Below are 21,690 nucleotides of genomic sequence, written 5' to 3'. Positions count from 1 at the left end.
AGCAATATCTGTGTATATAAATTTTAGCACTATATAGATAGTGCTATAACTTGAAGCTTGTATTCGAAAAGTACCATTACATGGCTCGTTGGTCTAGGGGTATGATTCTCGCTTCGGGTGCGAGAGGTCCCGGGTTCAAATCCCGGACGAGCCCGAGATTATTTAATTTTTGCTGCATCCATTATTGATATTTTAATCTTTTATTTAAAATTTAAATAATTGGCCGATAATGTTACACACAACAATGTAATGCGCGTATAAATCTCATATATATGAATGAGAGTTGTTTTAAAATAAATAAATAAAATTTCCTTCGAAAACATATGATACAGCAGCATATAGCATATAGCACAACCACAGATGATACACATAACTTGATGTATCATACAGTAATCAGCAACAGCAGCATGTCGCTTGTGTGGAATCCATCTAAGAAATACAGCGAGCGCGAAAGGCAAGTTTATAGTAATACTACAAAAAGCACATGTTCAAATATTAATTTATACACAATTTTTTTAAACATAACATGATAAATTTTTTCATAACACACAGTTTTTTTCACAACTTATAAGACACATTACAATCTATATATCATGCTAACCTATAATGTCAATTTGAATCATAGTTTTCTAATGTCAAAATTAGATAAGAACTAAAGATGTTACAAAAGAGTTTAGATTTTTTCTTTACAAAGAACTTTGCCTTATCTTAAAGAATAATAGAAATTATTTTTAATATTTTATATTTATTAGTGTTTTATTGAGGCTTCCGAGTTATACAAGTATAAATAATATTTGCCATATGTTGTCATATCTGACATATCGCTTTTTACAGGTGGGTGTGCATTTACCCAATATATTTGAACAGCAAAAGGAGTTTGAAGGGCGGACGAAAGTTGACCAAAGATAAATGCGTAGAGAATCCAACGCATCAGGAGATACGGGATGTGTTGGTAGCAGCAGGCTTTAATGTAGGCGTTGAGAACAAGTTACATCCAAAGGAACGCAGCAAGGAACCTCTGTATCGCGGTCGTATTCGCATACAGTTGAAAAACGACGATGGTACACCGATACGATCTGAGTTTCCTACTAGAGATTCTCTTTTGGCATATGTCGGAACTACAATTCCAAAGTTAAAAACTCGTCAGGGCAAACAGAGTTCTAGCGAGCAAGCGTCGCAGTCATCTTCATCGACATCAAAGAAAGGAAAAGGCAAAGGAAGGAGATAAAGAAGAGTATTTGGAACTATTCATAATGTGAAATGGTTCTTGCTTATATTTCTCATTATATGAAACATTTGTGTTATGTGCATACATACATATATATATATATATATATATATATATATATAGATATATATATATGATATATGATCTATTCACATTTTAATTCTATATTGTTTTTATATAAAATATAAAATAAAATTAAAATTAAAGCGATTCAAAGTTTGAGAGTAAAGTTAGTATTTTACCAAGTTCTACTATTATAACTTACAAATCTGTATTAAAACTTAAATTACAATATAATGCAAGATATTAAAATAGTTTTGTCACATTTATAAATTTGTATTAAATTGGTTTTAAGCATAAAAGTTAGATCAAACTAATTAATATTTAAATTTTTTGGAGAAAATATATTTAATATTGTTTGTCAATGAGAGAATGTAATAATGAAATCGTTAATTATTTACTGTATGACGGCACTATAATAATATTAAGAAATTTGAGGTTTTAGACAAGATATAAAAAGACATATTTAATTTATATTATTTTATTATGATTTGTTCTCATTTTTTACTGTTTCGTTTTTTTCCTTATTTTTAATTGCATTAGTAGACTGTTCTGCCTCATTATTAGAATGTGCAATGTTGACAGTTGACATTTCATTTTTATGCTCAGCATTTACATTATTTGTGCAATAAGAATTTGGATTAAATGCAGAAATCAGTGGATGTGATGTGTCATGCATATATTGTGGAATATATTCAGGTTGGATAATATATCCATTAGTTGCAGGATGAAGTACATTAATCAGGGGATTATGGTAAGAAGTATATTGATACGGGGCACTAGAGAGTCGATATTGGCTCGGTTGATATACTGGATTTGCATTGAACATATATGTCGGATTTCCAACAATATTTTGGTCAACAGATTTATCCTGAAAAAGATAAATTTTAATTTGGAATTTATCTGTTTTATCTGTTTACAAACAAAAATAATTATATTTAACAATTTTAACATATCAATTAATTATTTGTCAGTTGTATTAATATATGGATTATTGTAACTCGATATATCAATATACAAAGTGTTACGATTTGATGCGTCAATATTTAGAATATTGCACGATTTTTGAACTTAATTTTAATGACAGATTTTCCGACCATTTCTCAATTCTATTAAAAAAAAATTACAAAATTCATTTAAAAATCAGTCATAATATTATACTAGCTGTGAAACATATTGTATACTTTCTAATGAAACTGGGCAAACATATTCATTATATTATTAAGGAACTTACAGCATTACTTCTGGCAATAGGAAAGTCTTTAAAAGCAGTAGAACTATCATTTTCACCGGCAGATTGATCAGCGGAGACTGGATTTATATTCTGTAATGATTAATATAGAAAAGATATATTTTTAAATACATTCTTATTTTTATTTATATATTATATTTCACATTGTTTATTTCAAATTAAAATTATTCTATGTATATATATATATATATATATATATATATATATTATATATATTATATATATACATAGAATATATATATATATATATATATATATATAAAAGCAAATTCTTTACAGGAATTTTAATTTTATCAAAAATTGTATTGCAGACGTTAGTCTAGAAGCTTTATTCAGAATGAATGGCATTTGCCGAAATTCCTTACACGGGATTGTAAATCATTTTGTTAAGCAGTGCTTACATTAGAGTTTCTGATGAAACTGCCATGATACACAGGATGATGATGTGGCCAATGATGATGACCAAACAGATTCGACAAAATCCCTCCTGGAAAATTGTGTAAGGTATGATGGGAGGGCAATCCGTGTCTGTAGGGATGAATAATTGAACCCACCAATGGGTTTGTTGCGTACAATCCGTGTGCTGGATAACTGAGAGCTGGATTTATCATTCCAACGATCGGAGTTTCTACGCCGGACACAGCTGGATGTGCGCACGATCCTGTATCTGGTACCATGTACAATGGAGAATCGCATGTATTCCAAGAAATTGCACTATTTAACGGTTTTTCACCGTGAAATTCGTTTTCGGGGCTGTTCCCATCGAGGATGCCCGAAAATGAATTTGTTGCAAAATCGGCGCTATTATAAGCCGCATTGAACGCTTTGATAAAATGTGAGTGACCAGCCGTTGGCCCTCCACTGATAAAATATTGTGCCACTTTGTCGGCATCTCCTACAAGGCAATTCGACGGTCTTTACTTTAGATATTAGACACTGGTTGTTGTTCAAATATGTAGAAGAAGACGTTTTTCAATTCTCGTAGCGTTTTTTAAACGTCTCTTATACTACATCTTTTATTTCTCGTATTTATAGATATTAATTAAGTTAATTTTCTACATAAACGAAATTATTTTTATATTGATTATTAAAAATGTGTCAAACTATTTTCCAAGAGGAACGTTTCCAACACCAATTTAAATCGTCTCATCTTTTTAAATTTTTGAATATTTTATGGCAGTAATGTTTGATATAATTGAGATGCAAAATGAGCATAGCATATGGAATGTTTCTTTAAATATTTATGTAAATAGAAGATTGGAATGCTCTACATGGTTACTTCTGTCTTACCCATTCTGAGACGACGTCTGGATGTTAAAATGGAACGTACATCTCGCTCCTCATCCGTGAGATCTTCAGAAAGTGTATTCAGATCGATAGTTTGAATCTCTCTCTGTATACGCTGTATACATTCTGCTCCTAAAATTATATATCGTCGAATGAAAATGTACGATATATTGTGTATGTGATATTATATTTCAGCGCAATCTATCTTTTTTAAGATAAGAAGAACTTGTAATAATACCTTTGTCATTATTGTCAGAAAAATTACATTCACAGCGGTCATATGCAAATATTGCGGAGGCATTACATTGTTTACATAACAAGTCGCAAGATTTAATATCATTTATGCCCAACAGTGTGCTTTGAACTATTGCTGCAAATATATTACATTAATTACTACATTGATTAATTCATTAAAACAACTAGATATATAAAAATTAATGATTACAGATATATCTGCAAATATTTCAAGCAGAATGAAGAAGATTTATAAATGTTCTGTATGATATAAAAATATTTATGTTTTATATATATATATATGAATTTTCTATACATAACAATTAAATATCAATGCAAGTTTTTTTAAAGACTCACATCTAATCAATTCTTTAAATCAAATGGTTCAAGTTTCAATACGTGTTACATAAATGTATTGAACTTTTATATTATATCAAAAAAAGGTTGTATTGTTGATATAATTTTGATAAAATTATAATGTTATTGGATCTAGATTGAATAGACTTAATTAAAAAGAAATATACGAACCAACACAGTACACAATATAAATTAACCACCGAATTCGATGTCGAACAGCCATATCGTTTAATAAATATGTAACAGAAGTGAAAAATATAAAAATCAGGTACAAATCATGTACGTGATCCTTCACCGCACTGCCATAAGAGACATAACTGTATCTTGATTTATAATAGTCGACATTGCACAACTTGCTGATTATTTTTCAAACTGCTTCTCTGGCATCATTAATGCAATTTTGCGTTCTAATTTACTGAATGCAATCGGCTTGCATAATGTCCCTGACATATTGAATGTCACAATTATATTCGGAGAACGATTGCAATATAATATACAATATCTGCGCTCCTAAAAAGTTTGTGTTTCACATATTGCGTCTTTCATAAATTCCGTCGAATTCATTCCAAGGCGACTGAAATTATACAATACACACATACATTTTATATATTGATAATTATGAATTATAAAGACGTGCATATAACAGATTTATATATATATATACAATCAATAACTATCTTAGCAAGTGACAATACATTCTACAATAAATAATTTTGAGTCAAAATACATTTTGCGTAAATTTAAATAATAGAGATTTATTTTTTACTGCGAAAATGCTTCTTTTAACCATGTTTAAATTAAAAAAAAAACATACAAGATAAAAAAAAAGCCTTCGCCGTGACAATGCTTTCTCACGCATTGCCGTGACCAGGATTCGAACCTGGGTTACTACGGCCACAACGTAGGGTCCTAACCACTAGACGATCACGGCTACCGAAGGTCGTTTCAACGAATCGGATTTTTAATGATAACATTCGCGCGACATATCGAGTATTTTCGAACATTACGTAATTGTAAAATAGATTATAATATATCAGATTATTCACGTATACAACTTAGGTGAAAAGGAGAAATATTTTTGAAACGGATATATACAGATGATTTATTGGAAACTTTGTAGGAAAATTATTGGAAAATAAATTATTCGCGCATGATTTATCTGACCTTTAAAATGCGAAACGAGATTATATCCTACGAAAATTATTAATATCTCATAGCTGAAATTTCGTATAAATTTTCATATAGAATAATCGCCTCGGGGGCATCAATCATCGCGTATGGGAAATACATATATTTCTAGAATTTGAATGTGAGAGCGTAATATGAGGCAACTTGGCGGGCTCGCGAAAAATGGCTTCACCCATTCTACCCATTTCTATGTCCATGATTTATGTATCGGAAACATAGGTTGTCGGCCATTGCGGCGAAATATTATCTCGGCAGCGCGACAATGAACTGTACACATACTGGAATTAGCGATTTCTTTGTTTTTAACTGTCGCGACTTTTTCGCCGAGAGAGAGGTGCGTTTAGATGATGGCATCTCTTTCTGGTATTACCTGATTGGTCCATGGCATGTCACGTGACATCGTCTAAACTGAGAATGATATCACACGACATGCCATGGACCAATCAGGTAATACTAGAAAGGGATGCCATAATCCAGACGCATCTCTCTCTCGGCGAAAAAGTCGCGACAGTCAAAGGAATCGCTCATACAGTTCACTGGAGTTCGATGGTGCATTTACATCAATCGCGTTCAGGATCATATATCGATTTACTCTTTGACGGTTAGAGAATGTCTTCAGAGAAGATATTTTCTCTCAGTTAATCTTCCATCATCCAAACTTTCGCGCAAATTAAAAGTGGGAAGAGTCATTATCTTATTTAATTTCGTGAGTAAGTTTAATTAATTACTTAACGATTAATATGTGTCTCATTATTGAAATGTTGTAGACACTGATATATTTACTAATATATTTTGCTTCAATTTTATTATTGAGATATACTTTTTTTAACGGTTGTTCTCTTTTATTTTATCTTATATTTATTATAGCTTATATTTTATATACACATGAGGAAGCAATATATGAGAATTCAGTTATCAATGTGTAAATTATATTATATACAGCTTTCAAACAGAATCAAAATCGTATGATGCATCAGAGGATGAGCAGCATAATTTGAGTGCTGTAATGTAAATCATATTTTGCCTTAATATAAGCTATATTGAAAGCATTAAATTTTGAAAATTTTGTTAAGATAGAGGTTCAATATATCAATATATATATATATATATATATATATATAAATAAAATTTGTAATAATTAGATATTGCATGGATGTTATTTCATTTTAAAATGAAATAACATCCATACAAAGTATCTAAGTATTACAAATTTTATTTGCCTCAAAACTGCATTAATAAGAATGTCAAATATTTCAGAAATCTCAAAATAAATTGGTTTCATCAATCAATAGTAATGAAATGTGGTATAATTGAATATTGATATTGCCATCGGTTCTTTTGTAGGAAATAAATTTGCTGAGTGGTTAAAAATGATTCAGAGTTATTCTGGTGCTGATTATATTACACAAGTATACCGTCGCGGTACGTTCAATGGTTACATCGCAGACGACACGTTCCTGGAACGTCGCGTAGGTGTCTAACACAAGCCACGTAAAACCACTTGCTTCAGCATGCTTTCCCGGTCACAAGACTCTCCGGGAGAACCTACCCCAACTACTCTACCACTAAGCTAATAACAGGGTCTGGTGTCGCCTTGCCTCTCTTTTCCATTCTCGTTATTCTCGTTTCGAATGTATGGGATCGTATTAGGATCGATAGAGAAAATCACGCGTGCGAAAATACTCTATTTGAAGGATCGCGAAGATTATTTTATGATATTGTTGTTACTGAGATTATATTACTGTCGATCACATCTCGGAAAAGATTTGAATGAATATATGACGCGATCTGGCAAGCAGAAAGAAATCTAATGATTTTACAGAGTGTTCTAGAATTATTGAAGGTACTTAATTGTATAATTTTTTTATTGAAATTTTCATCATTGGATGAAAATGTTGAAGGTATCATTATTTAATATTTAATGCATCTATCCAACTTCTCAAAATATAACATAAATATATATTTTTATAATTAAGCTCTAAATTTTAGATATCTATTAAAATTGTTCACAAAATTGAATTAATTAAAAATTTATTAAAAAATGTTAATTCAAAGTAAAAATGGTTTCCAATCCACATAATAATTACGGATAAAAAAATTATCGCAAAACAAGATATCTTAAAAAGAAAATTTGGTTGTATCGTTTCACACACATACACATTTTATAAACGCATTAGTCGATCACATATATAAAAATCTGACGGTATGATTTGAAATTTAACGATACATTTTTTTTTTTTTTTTAATTGCGCATCATTTTCATTGTGTTTCATGTTTTTGTCGCGCTTTTCTCGAAATCTTTGAGCATTTTGTCGATCCGTTTTGTGCAATCAGCAGAATATTTGTGATCAATGTCGTACACCTTTAAAGGTAAAGAGACGCAACTGAATATTTACGTAAATTTCTGGAGGGAGATATAAATTGTTTAGGAAAATCGCTTATACCTTTTTAGTGAAATCAGTTTTTAATCTTTTGTCTTGGAATATCATCTTTTCGCCTGTTCTCAAGTTATCGAAAACTTTTACCCGCAACGGTCCGAATTTCTTTTGAAACTTTTGCACGTCTCCCGCGCACTCCTCCTCCAATTTTTGTATATCGGCGTGAATCTTTCTTTCGTCTGCTCCCAACTGGTCCACTTTCTTGTTAAATTTTTTTATGTCGTTATACGCATTCCTATAATCCTTTCGCGTTTTCGTTTGTATTTCTTCGAATAGCTAAACATTATACGATAAAAAATTAATTTGCGATATATTTAGCACTTTTTATTTTACAAATATGTATAACTAAAGAAAAAAAAAACCCTAAAATTTATTAATTTTTTAATCCTAAAAATTTTAATATTGTCTGACGCATAAAGATTCTGTAAAAAATAAAATTTATTACTTTTTCGATTCCAGTTCTGACTTCATTTTTGAGTACATCCGGTGCTTTCGCGAATTTCTTGAATGATTCGTCAACCCGTGTTTGATTAGTTTTAATCCACGTATTGATTTTCGCGTCGATCTTATCGTCATCATAGTCCATCAGGAATGTATCTTCGTTCGTAACGTTGTCTTGTACTCGTGCCAACACTTCGGAACTCCAATGTAAAACACGATCTTTTTCCTCCAGGAGACCTTGCCACGTTTCAGGCATTCTACCCATAGTTTGACCCATTTTGTCAAATCTTGTCAAGCTTCTCTTTCAGAGAAATTACCAATTAATAATCGCTCGCGATTAAAGCGTAATAATTTGATTTGAAGGATTGCAAATTTTTTACATCTTTATAATCATATTAGATCTCTAACCTGATTTTTTTGAAAATTTTACGCGTCCTTTACCAGGTTTATTAAATTTCCTGTTGAAATCTCCTCTGCCGAAATAACGTTTCGTATAAGAATAATAAAGTTATTCGAGGATCTTTATATCGCCAAACTGAAAATTTTGTCAGCCAGAAATGCTTATTATTACAATCTAATCGGAAAAATTATTTGATATTCGCTTCGTTATGTCAAACACTGCGCTCTTTTGTTCGTCATATTTACGTAATGAAATTTAACGCAGCGATATAATTAAACTGTATAGCAACAGTATAGCAACAATATATCTGAATATTCAAATTTTTTAATATTTCCTCAAACTTCTAATTAACGTCAACATAGCGCAATACAAAATATAGGAGTATGTATATCTTTATAATTGTATAGGGATAATTTTGTCTCTCTTGCACACATATCATATTATTTTGCAAATTATAAGTTTTAAATAATTCCTAAACTTTTTCCCATATTTTTATCACTTGCTTCGTTATCATTAGTTTCTCATTAGAAACAAAAAGATAATATTAATAAGAGAGAATCAGATGTTTTTCCTCGTCGATTCCATCAACTGCAGAATCGGGTAGGGAAAGCACGTGGTCTCTCTCATCCCCTCTTACCCTATGCCGTTTTCTTGTCTTCAATGGGAGTGCGCTATCTATATAAATCTATAATCCATGGTCATTGTAGCCCCCCCCCCCCTCCGCCTCTTCGTACGGTAGCGCCGCCCGACGACAGTTCTTGACGCTAACATCAGCGTTATATTCGCGCCGCTATTGATAAATTTTTCCCGCATGTGGTAAATGCGTATTATAATGACAGGCGATGAAATTACGTGGAAAACGAGCCAGCCGGTTGTCTTTCATAGCTGCCTGAATACGAATGTCGAGTTCGTTCGCGTGGCGGGGTAGACGAGCGATGAGGGGAAGAGCGCGAGGAGGAGGAGGTGGAGGAGGAGGAGGAGCGCGCGCGGGAGCGAGGTCAGAGCGTTGAGCGTGCGCCATTTTGCTTTCGCGTGGTCGCGGGGACTCGGTGGAAAAAGAAAGTAGGACGGATGTCCGCCTGTCGCGGAAAGCCCGCGGGATTGAATCGCACTCGCGCGTCGACGGTGTCAATTCAAAGCGACGTAATCTCCGCTCAGCGCAGGCCAATAATCGGCTTATTGATTTCGATTCGCGGCCGCCTATGTATGTACGCTCGTAGAGAGAGAGAGAGAGAGAGAGAGAGAGAGAGAGAGAGAGAGAGAGAGAGAGAGAGGGAGAGAGGGAGAAAGAGAAACCGCGCGCAAGCAAATACTGACTGCGAAAATTAAGCCCATCGTGCCGGAGACTCTCGGTTTCCGAAAGAATTTTCATTCGTGTAACAAAGGTAATGAAAAAGTGTTTATTATGCGAGTCAAGACTTTCGAATTACGAGATGATACGAGTTTGCAATCTTTTCTTTTTTTTGTATTTTCGTCTTATTTTCTTTACGTATTCTAGAATGTTGTCGATATCAATAGATATTACACGATCCATAATTTATTACACGGTTTCTCTCCTATAAAAACGACTTATTGTCATCCCGTATCAATCGAAATACTCTATTTTTCTTTTTATCTTATTATTAGTACATTATTCACGCCAAAAGACATTAATTTTCATGTCGATTTGGAGATAATACATTCTTATCACTATGTCAGTCTTGTGTAATACAGTTTTATTTATGTACAATTTTAAAATAATTTCTGTCATACTATCAATATACTTTTCCATACGATTAAACTCGAGGAAAGATTTTTTTTTATTGAAAATCTATTTCTATTAAAAGAACGGATATCCATATAGAAGCTTTGTTGATAAGATACTTGTAAGATTAGCGCATTGCAAGATGCTTATCCAATGATCTACGTGTGCCTTAAGATATTTTTGACGGAATATTGAAATTCAGAGATATCTATTAAAACGGACCTACGCATAAACATTTTGTCGAAATATATTTTTCGATCAGCGATAAACGCGCGATTGTCCAACATAAGTAAGCGAGTAGTTTTGATACGCGGTTCGCCACGCGCTCTTTTACAGACTTTATAAATTATTTCGCAGGAATATTCTTCTTCGAAAACGTTCGTAAAACAGTCTCTCTTAACTTTTAATACTGTTACATGGTCGAGGGATTTCGTACTACGGCGTCAGTAGGAGTTAATCCTCGCGACGTTCGCCTCCCAGGGGATCGTCGCGGCTCGGTAGGACCGTAAACCAAGGAGGTTTGGTGATAGAGGGGGAGGGAGGGGGAGGGGGGAAAGGGCATCTTTATGCCCGATGATGATGGGAACTTGCTTTTCACGGAATTATAAAATAATCCCCTCGCACGCGTACCTGCGTATTAAAATTGTCGCGCGCAAAGCGAGAGTTTCGTCGCGATAACTGGTTGACGCTTTTAACGATCCCGGCGACGTTTATTGGCACATGCTCACGTAAAAGCCCGTAATGTACGAGGTGAACCCCATTCTTCCCTCCCTTCCCACTCCACGCCCCCATTGCGCCGTCATAGGTTATTGCACACGTGTATGTGTATACGTGTACAGGTATAACGCGGCGCCCGATCGGCTTTACGGTACCGTTCGAGCGACAAATTCAACTAAGAATAACCGCTTTGCGCGCCGATGTCACCTGACTACTCGTGCGTGCGCGAAGGTGGCCTCGCGCGCGTCCAGTACGGAATATACACTTCACCTGGCTGCTCCTTTGAGGCCGGGGCGCCGGGAAATCGCCTTGGGAATTACGTATTCACATGTATGTACGCGGCTTTTTACAGAGCCTGTGACCTACCTAGCTTTCTCGCCCACGTTAAATATCGCTCGGGATCATCTACGGAGCTCGCTCTGTCGCTCTAGCGATTGAGAGTTCGCAATGTGCCGATATTGCGAGAAATGAATGCGGATATTAATGCAGGGGAGACTACATTTTAATCCTTTAATGAATTTTCAATTATTATTGTATGCATAATATATTTTTTATATTATTAACGTACAATATTAAGATTTCTTCGTAAAAGAGACGCGATTTTGATATCTATTACTAATACACTGACGTGTATTAGTGACAATTTTATCCTTCGCGTGACATCGCAACGAAACATCGATGCGTTGCCACTAATCATGCCGCTAGTGAATCTTGACAGAATATCGTGCGCGCGCCGTCACTATTCACAAATATATGTGATCTCTCTTCGCGTGTACGAGCGAATGTGTATGCGCAGCCTCGAAACTGTTCGATATTTTTACGGACGAATACAAGCCACACAAGCATATCCCACACAGGGGAACGTGTCTCGTCTATTCGACTATAGATTCGATAGTGAATACACGGACAACTTGGTTGAGGATGATCGGATCCTTCCACGCGATAGATCAAAACCGGGATCTCGCCGAATCGACACATCTAAATACGGACCAGCTGACACAAAAAGGGGGCATCGCTTCCGGTTTTATCAGTCAGAAAGAATTGCATGTGTGTACTAGCCCGCGTATCAAAGGAACTGACTGTAATATCGTCATATGTATGTGCATATAACACACAGAGAGTAGTTAACGTGTTATTGTTTTGGGAATAACTCAGGGGCGTTGAATGTGCGATTATTTGTTATTTTATCTAGTATATCTACATTAAATATGATATCTTTACGCGCATTTTATTTTAAAGTCAAAATTACATCTAACTTTTAGGATTATTAGTTTTTTTTTTTTTTTTTTTTTTTTTAATAGAAAATTCTCGCAATTCTCATTTTTTTCCCTATATTTTGTGATTTGTCGTCAATTTATTATGCAACATTTTGCGGTTTTTTCTGTTTCGCAATAGTTTTTCTTGTCAATTCTTTTGCAGATAAATGCAAATTTTACATTTGTTTATAAATGTGAAAAATGATTGCGAATACCAAATCGTAAATTTATGAAATGAAATAAAAATATGCAAATCAAACGTGATAATCATACGATACGATTTCTGCAGATCGAGTAACGCGATTATCTTACATTGCAGATCAATTAATTATTATATAATTCTTCTTTTAGAATTCTATTCTGCGATTTATACTTCGTGTACTTTTTACAAGCATTTTACTTATCAATTAAATGAAGCATTCACATTATATTAAGAAAGTTATTTTTCGAAAACACAGAATATCCCGAAACGTTTATGACAGTAATTCATACAATGGCCTTATCCAAAATTAAGGAATAAACAAAATTTCATTCCATTATTAACGCGATTATCTTACATGCAGATCAATTAATTATTATATAATTCTTCTTTTAGAATTCTATTCTGCGATTTATACTTCGTGTACTTTTTACAAGCATTTTACTTATCAATTAAATGAAGCATTCACATTATATTAAGAAAGTTATTTTTCGAAAACACAGAATATCCCGAAACGTTTATGACAGTAATTCACACAATGGCCTTATCCAAAATTAAGGAATAAACAAAATTTCGTTCCATTATCATACGATTGTAAAAATCTACAATATTTATTGGTTCTTGACAAAATTTGTCTTTTTCTCCTTTATACTAATAATAAAGTATTATAACATTTTTTTTTTTTTTTTTTTTAATAATAATCTGTACACTGATTTCGCGATTATTTCTGGTAGTGTATCATTTTATCAGCACTTTAATTAAAACGATACTCGAGTGATCTTTCAATACGATTAAGAAGCTATTCCGGATTGTCTTGGAATTTAGTTTCTCTAATTGAGTCGGTCACCGCACGCGGATGACCCGAGCGAAATTACACAAATTGTATAGCGACAGGGCAAACACTTTTAACTTTTAAACTTGGCGTACCGGTGTGTCTTGATTCAATTACCCGTCGAAATCCCTTTTGTCGTCGGGTATTAAAACCAGGTCTAATCCCGGGGTTATGGGGGGACACGTGAGACAAGGACGATCCTCGGAGCTGAGCTTCGCTCTCTTTGGAGTAACGGTAATCGATGAAAAAAGCTAAAACGGTAACAATGGCGGCGCTATTCATCGCGCTGCACTTGGTAGCAGGTAAAGGTCGGAGCTATGTTGCGTTTAGGATTTTTTTATAGGCGGAGAAGAGGGAAAACGAAAGAGGAGATAAAGTATTTTCCAAGAAACATTACTCCGCGAGATTTTTACTTGTACAAAGACGTTGTCTAAGATTAAAAAAAAAAATTATCACACAGCATATCGTCTTTCAATATCTCATTGTTATTTATAAAAGAATTAATTTATAGAATTGAGCAAACTTATCTTCTCGGCTCATTTTAAAAGCAAAGTTTGAAAGTAACAAAAGTTTCGTTTCATGTCCCCGTATTTGGTTATCCAAATTTTATTTTCCTGGATTGCATATAAGAAAAATTCTTTCAACATATTAAGGATGTACGGGATGCACGAGAAGAAAATAGAGATCCGTCGTGTCTTAGGATGGTTTGAGAATCTCGGAAGCTAAGGAACGAGGAAATCTGAATAGACGAGGATGGATTCTGGGCACGCAGGACAAATATTTTCAGAGACATCATCTTGAAATCATAATATCAACCATAATATCAACTATATCATTTCGATACGTTTTCTACATTCTAGAAACGTCTACTTCTCGACAACACTTTGTCTCTTTTCTTCTCGCGTTTTTAGATTTCCTTACTATGCAAATATATTTCTTAAAATTTTGTTTTATCCACGTCGGATCTTCTCAGATAAAAAGAAAATTACCGAATTCTCTCTCTTTTCTTCTTTCTACTTTCCAACTGCGATAGAAAAAAAAAATAAATAAATAGAGGACGATAGGAAGCGCGGGCAATCGTGGTTATTTTCGCTCGGTCGACCCGATACGTAGAAGCCATTGTTCGCGCGATCCTAGTTTGGCAGTGATCCTCGGTGTCAGCCAGTCTAATAAAAGCCAGAGAAAGAGAGAGAGAGAGAGAGAGAGAGAGAGAGAGAGAGAGAGAGCTTGCAAACGAGTATCGGTCCCGATCGTGATTCATTCCCTCTGTTGTAGCAACTCCGGTATGGAAAAACCATCGTCACTGTCTGTGTGTGTGTGTATATATATATATATACGTGTACGCTCTATCGCTCTTTTGGGTGAGGTAAAACGTCTTTTTTTTTTCTAAAATGGTAGTTCAAGGATTGCAAGAGAATAACCGACTCGCGGATAAATGCAGAAGACAATAGTTATCAATAGCACTCGCGGCTACTTGCGCTTCCCATAGGGAAGCTCTCCGTAGACGTTCATCCGATGGCGAGCTGCCAAGCAGACACAATCCATACTATAAATACTGCTGCACATCACTACTATCCTATCCTGGCGTACCGGTTACGTTCCGTTTCGCATGGCCACTCTCCTTTTGCGACTTTTTGCTCGCAAAATCGTTCCGCGCTTCTTTAACATGGTCAAAATGTGGTCCCGACCATTTCAACACAGTGTAAACGCTCGACTTACTCTCGACACTATTGTTTTATATCGAGTAGAAAAAATTTCGCGTGTCAAAATTAGTCACGGGTCGTCCAGTTGAGATTCTAATAGACTAGATTTTAACGAAAATAAATTGTAACGTATGTAAAAATTTTATTAGAAAAAACACAATAGAACCTTCATTCAACATGATATGGAAAAAGCAGGAGACAAGTAATTAGCAAATATATATATATATATATATATATAATAATCTATTTAAATAATAAATTTATTTTGTGTTAAGGTAGATTTAGAAAGAGATTTATTTTATATAAATTTATTTATTGCTAGAACGACAGAGAGGAAGAGAAAATCAATTGTCAATCTTCAATTATAGTATTAAAATCAACTTTTACAGGGCAATTGAAGAATTATTGCAGTTATTGTAAGACATTACATACTAATGGAAAACAATGTATCTTCGACGAGGGACAATTTCTGTGTAAAATAGTCGAGGGATTCGTCGTGTTTCTGTGAATAAAAAAATATAACAGTATACGACAATGCGTTAATGTAATTGACATAAAAGCTACAAGCTTTTGCGCGAGAGGCGGGTATACAAAATTTCTGTTGTGTCACGCCACAGGACTCTCATGGCTAATGGCAGCAGCCGTTTATTCAACTCGCGTCCAGACTGAAAATGGTCGAATATCGGTTTTTCGGTATATGATGCGAGAGGTGAATCTGTACCTAGGAGATTTTACATCGTCGAGCGAGAGAATCGATCGTTTTAATATGAGGCAAACTAAAAATATTAGCGGCATGCTGAAAAAGAAAGTGTAGCAGCGGTGGAAGGAAAAGGGCTGGAGGGGGTTGGGGGGGGGGAGAGGTAGAGGGGAAAATGGGACGAGCAGAGCCAAAGAGTGAAACGAGAGGCGGAAAAAAATAAATAAATAAATAAAAAGAAAGGGAAAAGGGAAGTAGCGCGGTGGAGAGTAACGTTTATTGGACGTTATTAAATATAATGCCGCGAGGCGTGTCTTCCTTCGAGAGAGTTTTCCGATAACTTTGTAATTTGCTAAAAGGATCCTCGTTACGGGACTTTTAAGACGGTTCGCGGGAAGAAGCGGATCGTCTGCTATCAGTCCAGTACACACCTCGTTTTCTAACGAGGTTATCAAAGTATCTAAACAATGAGTGTGTGCATGTATGTGTGTGTGTGTGTGTGTGTGTTTGTAATATATGTGTGTATGTCGTATAACATTATTCCACGGAGCAGCGTAGCGATTATATTTTACGATGCGTGTATGTTGGGCAACAAACATTTATTTAACACGTGGATTGTATTTAATTATCCACATTCCTTTCGAGTTTAGCGAGAGAATACAATGTTGAATTTTATTTCAGGAAAGATGTTGAGGACTGACCGATTGTTCGTGACGAGTTACCGGAGGACCTGTCTATTTTTCAAAAACTATCTTTTGCCATTCAAGTTTAAGCGCTACCAAATGACGGCCACATAAACAGGTAAATCCCGTTCGTTTGTGGAAAGATGAGAATGACACTTCTATCTAATAATAAGCCAAAAAATATTTTCTTATAATTCTTATAATAGAACTATTTATACGTATTTATTCAATTGAAAATGTTTTAGCAATAAGATTTTATACTATCATATTTGTCTATATAATCCATGATTGATAAAACATCAATTCTGTTGTATTAACATCACGTAAACCATCTCGTTCATCGAAGTTTTCAAGTTTAACGTAAGATACACACGGGCGGTGAATCCGCCTGATACTCTCTCTTTGACTAAGAGCCATGGCATGTCGTCCTACTGGCAGTGTCGACGAGTGAAATTTACTCGAAAATCGCGTTAGAACCACGAAGTTTCGGCTGTGCGTCTAGTATTTCCGGCGGAGATTATCACGAAAGGAACTCCTGCAACGTCGAGCTCTTAAATTGAATCAAGATTACGATGGCGCTTCGTGCGTGCGGGTCTATCCCTTTCGCGAGGTGGTGATGCACAAATTTTCTCGGAAATTCTCAGAGATGCGCGTCGCAACGTGCGCTTCGCATATTCAACGTCAAGTCCACTTTAATCGATCTTCGATACCGAATATATTGTGTATTTACACATTAAATTTTTGTTAAATAGATTTATTAACTAGAATTTTATTAAATAGATCATTTCACGAGTCTCGTTTCGTTTATTGCAATAATTTTCCAACGATTTTTAATGATATCTGATTTCCGCGTTCTTTATGTAAATAAACATAAGCAGATGTGGAAGAACGATAGCTTGAGTACACGTTATGTACGTAAGTGATAATTATTCGTCGAAGCGCGTTTTACCGAGGATACGACGATGTAGGGGTTGCGGATAATGGGATGCGTTATAGAACTTCGTGATCCACCCTGGCTGCATCTAGCGGATCGGTTATCACTTTGGAGGCTTAACCAAGGATCCGTGCAAATTGAGCGCCGGTATCCGTCCCGTCTTAAGGTGGTACTTCGTGTATCGGCCTCTTTGAGATTCTGGAATTTGCGCTCTGCGGGATGTGAGAGCAAGCGGATAAGTGGATATACCCTGACTTAATCGATTATCCATCCTGCCGTGCGACGAACGCATCCTCCCGGGATATTTGCAACACGCTGATACGTTTACCCATACACACAACGTCGCGTTTTAGATTTAAATTTAGTTTTTCCACGACCACATCTCTCCGCCATGCTAATACGTGGCCTTGATTAAGAACGCTGTAAGCGATTAAAATATTTCTCTTGCAATTTCGCTTTGTCTCTCTTCTACATTTTTAACCTACTAAAGTTTCCTATTGCAAACTATGCACGATGTAACGTTAATAAGCTTTTAATTATTTTGTGTCATGTCGAAATATTAAGTAACGCGATTTTTTTCGCTTCTAATCTCTTTACCTATGAGCTTACGAACAAGATGTATTCCGTTAAATCTTAATTAACATTCTTAGAATTTTTAACGGTATAACTGAATTTTTAACTGTATTTTAATTAAAGTTTTTTCTGTTTCTATTGAGACAATTTTTTTTTTTATACAGTCAAATTTAATTTGATCTATGTATATATATACTTTTAAGTTAAGAGAAGTTATGTTAATTTGTGTGTGTATGTGTGTAGGATTGAAACTATATAATTTTTTTTTTTCGTCTAAACTCCTTCTAATTCTTCGCGTCTTCGAGTTTTGATCGCTGTCGAGTTTAATCGTGTACGTAGAATTAAGGATCGTGTTAACGGGAGGGAGAGATAATCCGTCTCTCGTAGTTAATTCATGGAGATTCGACAGTGTAAAACCTGGGAACGCATAGCAAAACCGGAACAATTTATATCTACCATAAGGGGATATAAGCAAGTTTCTCACACTTTGGTTTATCACTCCCGTAGTCTTCTTTCGCGGTGACTTTAGCAAGGACTTGACTTTAAAGAACTCCTGGATGAAACGCTTCGCCGTAACTTGAAGCATCGCGATATGAAAGAACTGGAAAATTCACGTAGAATTTTTATCGATATCTAAAGGTTCGGTATCGTTTTAACCTTACGCTTTATCGCGCGTAGCAGAGAAATATAAATATTATTTTTTATGTCGAGTGTTTGTTCAATTATTTATAATACATTTTTCTTTTTGCCTAAAGTTCTTTAATCGATTTCAAGTTTTTTGTACGAAAAATGGACCTGCACTCTAGATCTTATAAACGATAAAAATGGACAATAGAACTTTATGCTCTTTGAATGCCACTTAAACGCTAATTGGTATTTTTTAAATTTCATTTAGAACATTTTTTCTCTTAATTAATATTTTATTTTTCAAATGTAGTATGATGACATTTGCTATTTAAATAAGAGAATTAAAATTGAATCTAATCGATTAGTTCGCGCACGTTAAAGTTTCTTTCAATTGGAAAATAATTTTTGAAGAATGATATATTTTTATCGTCTATGCGACGACATGGGTATTTATTGGCAGTATCGTCTAATTTGTTACTCGAGTAAGCAGCTGAATAGGAGCGAAGGCTGCGCTAGTATTTGTGACTGCATTGTATTATTATCCTCATGCGACACTCCTGTATAGATATAGTAAGTATCGACGAAAATCCGACATTGTTCTCGCGTTATCGGAGGTAACACAAATAGGCTAACTTCCAGAGTCATGAACTAACATAAGTGACAAATAGCACGATATACAAGGGATACTTTTGGAATGTGAATTTACGCTCGGGAAAATTGAAAATCAAATTGAAAGATCTAAAATGATCGCATCTGTGGTCGGTCGAATTTGTATCTGTTTAGCTAGATGCATTATTTCTAATAAGTACTAGTGTATAAAAATTTTTCACGTTTGATCGTAAACGGAAATCAAAAAATAGAAACGTGTTGTGACTGGCCGAGGTCTTTTTTTTTTTTTTTTTTTTTTAGAATTTCTTCGCATAAGGAGATCGTGAGTGGCGAGAGATTTCCACGGGGGAATCTCATGGATTAAAGATTACAATGCAGTTATCTTTCTTTAATCTACTTTCTTCCCAACCTTTGTCCATTGCTACTTTCTACATCGAATCTCTAGCTCTTTATTACCGCGATATCTCGTGGGAGCCATTCGTGCTTATTACAAGAGAAGCACAGCGTGCAGTCCGTCGTTTTATCAAAAATTTTTGACTACGAATCGTTAAATCCTCCTTGTAAAATTAACGATAAACGCTTGATATGTTTGTAAGAGAGAACAAGAACCTCATGCGAACGCTAAATTGTTTCTAACTCGATACAAGATGTTCCAAATCTAGCTAACCATTCTTCACTTATAAATTTTTTGATCGATTAAAAAAAAAAACAGAGAAAGAGATAATTTTCGGAACAAGTCGGATAAAAACATTTTCAGACGACGGTAAAAGTACGGTAAAAGGGAAGAATAAGGTCATCGATACATGAATAGCGCATCATTAAAGAACACGGTTAGCCACGCAACCCCGACATTAAGCGGTTTAATCGACGTTCGATACTTTATCTAAGTGATCTATTAGCGTCATCCTCGCCGGGTGGTCCTAGTTGGCCGAGGGACAGTGCGATCTCTATTCACCGGGAGGTAAATCTACGAATGGCGATTGGTCGGCTAGAGTTCTTTCTGGCAACGTGTCCAAGATCATTGTTCCCTTCTTCGCCCGTGTCCCTCATCCGCGCGAGGCAGTTTCGACGCGCGCAAAATGCGCCGTACTCGTGCGTTCGCTCATTCGTTGTCTTCTCTTGCATTTAGTTCGGATCCTTAACTCTAAAATTAGTTTATTTCCCCGCGATAATCCCTTCCTTCTTTTTCTCTCTCTTTCTAAAAAGACACAAGGTTGTTGTCGCCATCGGCCGACGTTGCTTCCGATCGAACGCGTTTGCAATCTTGTCACGGTCCGTTAAGTAAATTCGCAAGAGACTCTCGATCGTTTCTCTTTCTCTCCGTCTCCTTTTTCTTTTAACCCGTTTCCGTTTCTCCCTGTCATATAAGAAAGCACGGTTAACAAACGGTAGTGTCGCGAAAGTGAGAAGAAAACTACGGCTACTGGATCTAAAGACCGTATCGCTCTTCTCTCGTTACAGGCGTCGTCATAAGGAGGTGAGACCCGAGCTTCCGCTGCTTCTTGACCGAGTGTCTTCAAGCTGGAGCTGGCAAAGAGGGCTTTCGGCCTGAGGGGGTGAGTAACCAGCTTTGTTCTTTGTTTTACCGGAAGTCTGCATCGAGTACATGTGTCTGCCGGTAGATGCGATCTCTGATCGTTCTATATTTCTCGTTTTTATTGTATACACGTGTCTAGCAATCAATCAGAATTTCACTTGTTGTTCACCTCTCTATCGGGTCTTCTGGCTTACGTGGATTATTCTTGCACGAAAGATTGCTAAGAAGAATTTACGATAGCTTTGTATAAATCATGTATCCAAAGAACAAAAATAATTTATATTTTACAAATATTTGATGCTTATAAAAATACGTACAATTTATTATAAGGATTATCGGATTAAAATTATTCTGCAAAAGACATCGTTTTTTCGATGTTTGATTATATTATGTGTACATATATATATATAAACAGTTGCAAAAATTTTTATTTTCAACTAGAAAGAGAACTGCTTTCCTCTTCTCTCTTTTAACCTTATTTATCTTAAAGATAAATTTAATATGAATAATGCATCAAGTTGATCAATTTAATATTCTTTCTCCTTTTTATTGAACGTTATCACGATATCGTCATATTTTCTCCACAAATAGAGACCACGACCACGTCCGGTCTCAACAAATTGCTCTGGCAAAAGCGACGATATCCGCCGTATGATTGATGATGGCTGTCGCATAATTGGCGAAAGGTTTGAGT

At 35.1% G+C, this 21,690-nt stretch overlaps 3 protein-coding genes, 1 long non-coding RNA gene and 2 other non-coding genes across 8 annotated transcripts; 3 read left to right on the top strand and 3 right to left on the bottom strand.

The window, feature by feature from the left end:
• The first annotated feature begins 82 nt into the window (after positions 1 to 82).
• On the top strand, positions 83 to 154 carry Trnap-cgg (transfer RNA proline (anticodon CGG)). The gene has a single exon. It is a non-coding gene; the product is annotated as a tRNA-Pro (tRNA).
• Positions 155 to 308: 154 nt separating this feature from the next.
• Srp19 (signal recognition particle 19) lies at positions 309 to 1,455 on the top strand. The gene is made up of 2 exons (XM_070313994.1): positions 309 to 454; positions 835 to 1,455. Exons 1-2 carry the CDS (start codon positions 324 to 326, stop codon positions 1,226 to 1,228), a joined length of 525 nt encoding a protein of 174 aa, XP_070170095.1. The 5' UTR covers positions 309 to 323; the 3' UTR covers positions 1,229 to 1,455.
• Positions 1,456 to 1,699: 244 nt separating this feature from the next.
• Positions 1,700 to 4,877, bottom strand: LOC138943270 (uncharacterized). 2 transcript variants are annotated; one of them, XM_070313960.1, is made up of 6 exons: positions 4,590 to 4,877; positions 4,066 to 4,197; positions 3,831 to 3,959; positions 2,942 to 3,435; positions 2,523 to 2,612; positions 1,700 to 2,159 (listed from the first exon to the last, which is right to left on the bottom strand). In XM_070313960.1, exons 1-6 carry the CDS (start codon positions 4,639 to 4,641, stop codon positions 1,773 to 1,775), a joined length of 1,284 nt encoding a protein of 427 aa, XP_070170061.1. In that variant the 5' UTR covers positions 4,642 to 4,877; the 3' UTR covers positions 1,700 to 1,772. The 2 variants fall into 2 exon arrangements, with proteins under 2 accessions (XP_070170061.1, XP_070170070.1); XM_070313969.1 differs by having other exon boundaries at positions 1,705 to 2,159; positions 2,942 to 3,207.
• Positions 4,878 to 4,923: 46 nt separating this feature from the next.
• LOC138943282 (uncharacterized) lies at positions 4,924 to 9,532 on the bottom strand. Its single transcript, XM_070313982.1, has 4 exons — positions 9,523 to 9,532; positions 8,490 to 8,781; positions 8,051 to 8,320; positions 4,924 to 4,992 (listed from the first exon to the last, which is right to left on the bottom strand). The coding sequence occupies exons 2-4, from the start codon at positions 8,760 to 8,762 to the stop codon at positions 4,945 to 4,947; spliced, it is 591 nt and encodes a 196-aa protein (XP_070170083.1). The 5' UTR covers positions 8,763 to 8,781; positions 9,523 to 9,532; the 3' UTR covers positions 4,924 to 4,944.
• Positions 5,278 to 5,349, bottom strand: Trnah-gug (transfer RNA histidin (anticodon GUG)). Its single transcript has one exon. It is a non-coding gene; the product is annotated as a tRNA-His (tRNA).
• Positions 6,152 to 21,009, top strand: LOC138943294 (uncharacterized). 2 transcript variants are annotated; one of them, XR_011448450.1, is made up of 3 exons: positions 6,152 to 6,312; positions 16,715 to 16,834; positions 20,921 to 21,009. It is a non-coding gene; the product is annotated as an uncharacterized lncRNA (long non-coding RNA). The 2 variants fall into 2 exon arrangements; XR_011448448.1 differs by lacking the exon at positions 6,152 to 6,312 and adding an exon at positions 10,173 to 10,270.
• The last annotated feature ends 681 nt before the right edge of the window (positions 21,010 to 21,690 follow it).

This window comes from Polyergus mexicanus, unplaced genomic scaffold (assembly GCF_030449975.1).
Source record: "Polyergus mexicanus isolate NDT 795.1 unplaced genomic scaffold, iyPolMexi1.0 SCAF_2, whole genome shotgun sequence".
NCBI lineage: Eukaryota > Metazoa > Arthropoda > Insecta > Hymenoptera > Formicidae > Polyergus > Polyergus mexicanus.
This window is presented reverse-complemented; position numbering and strand designations above follow the sequence as displayed.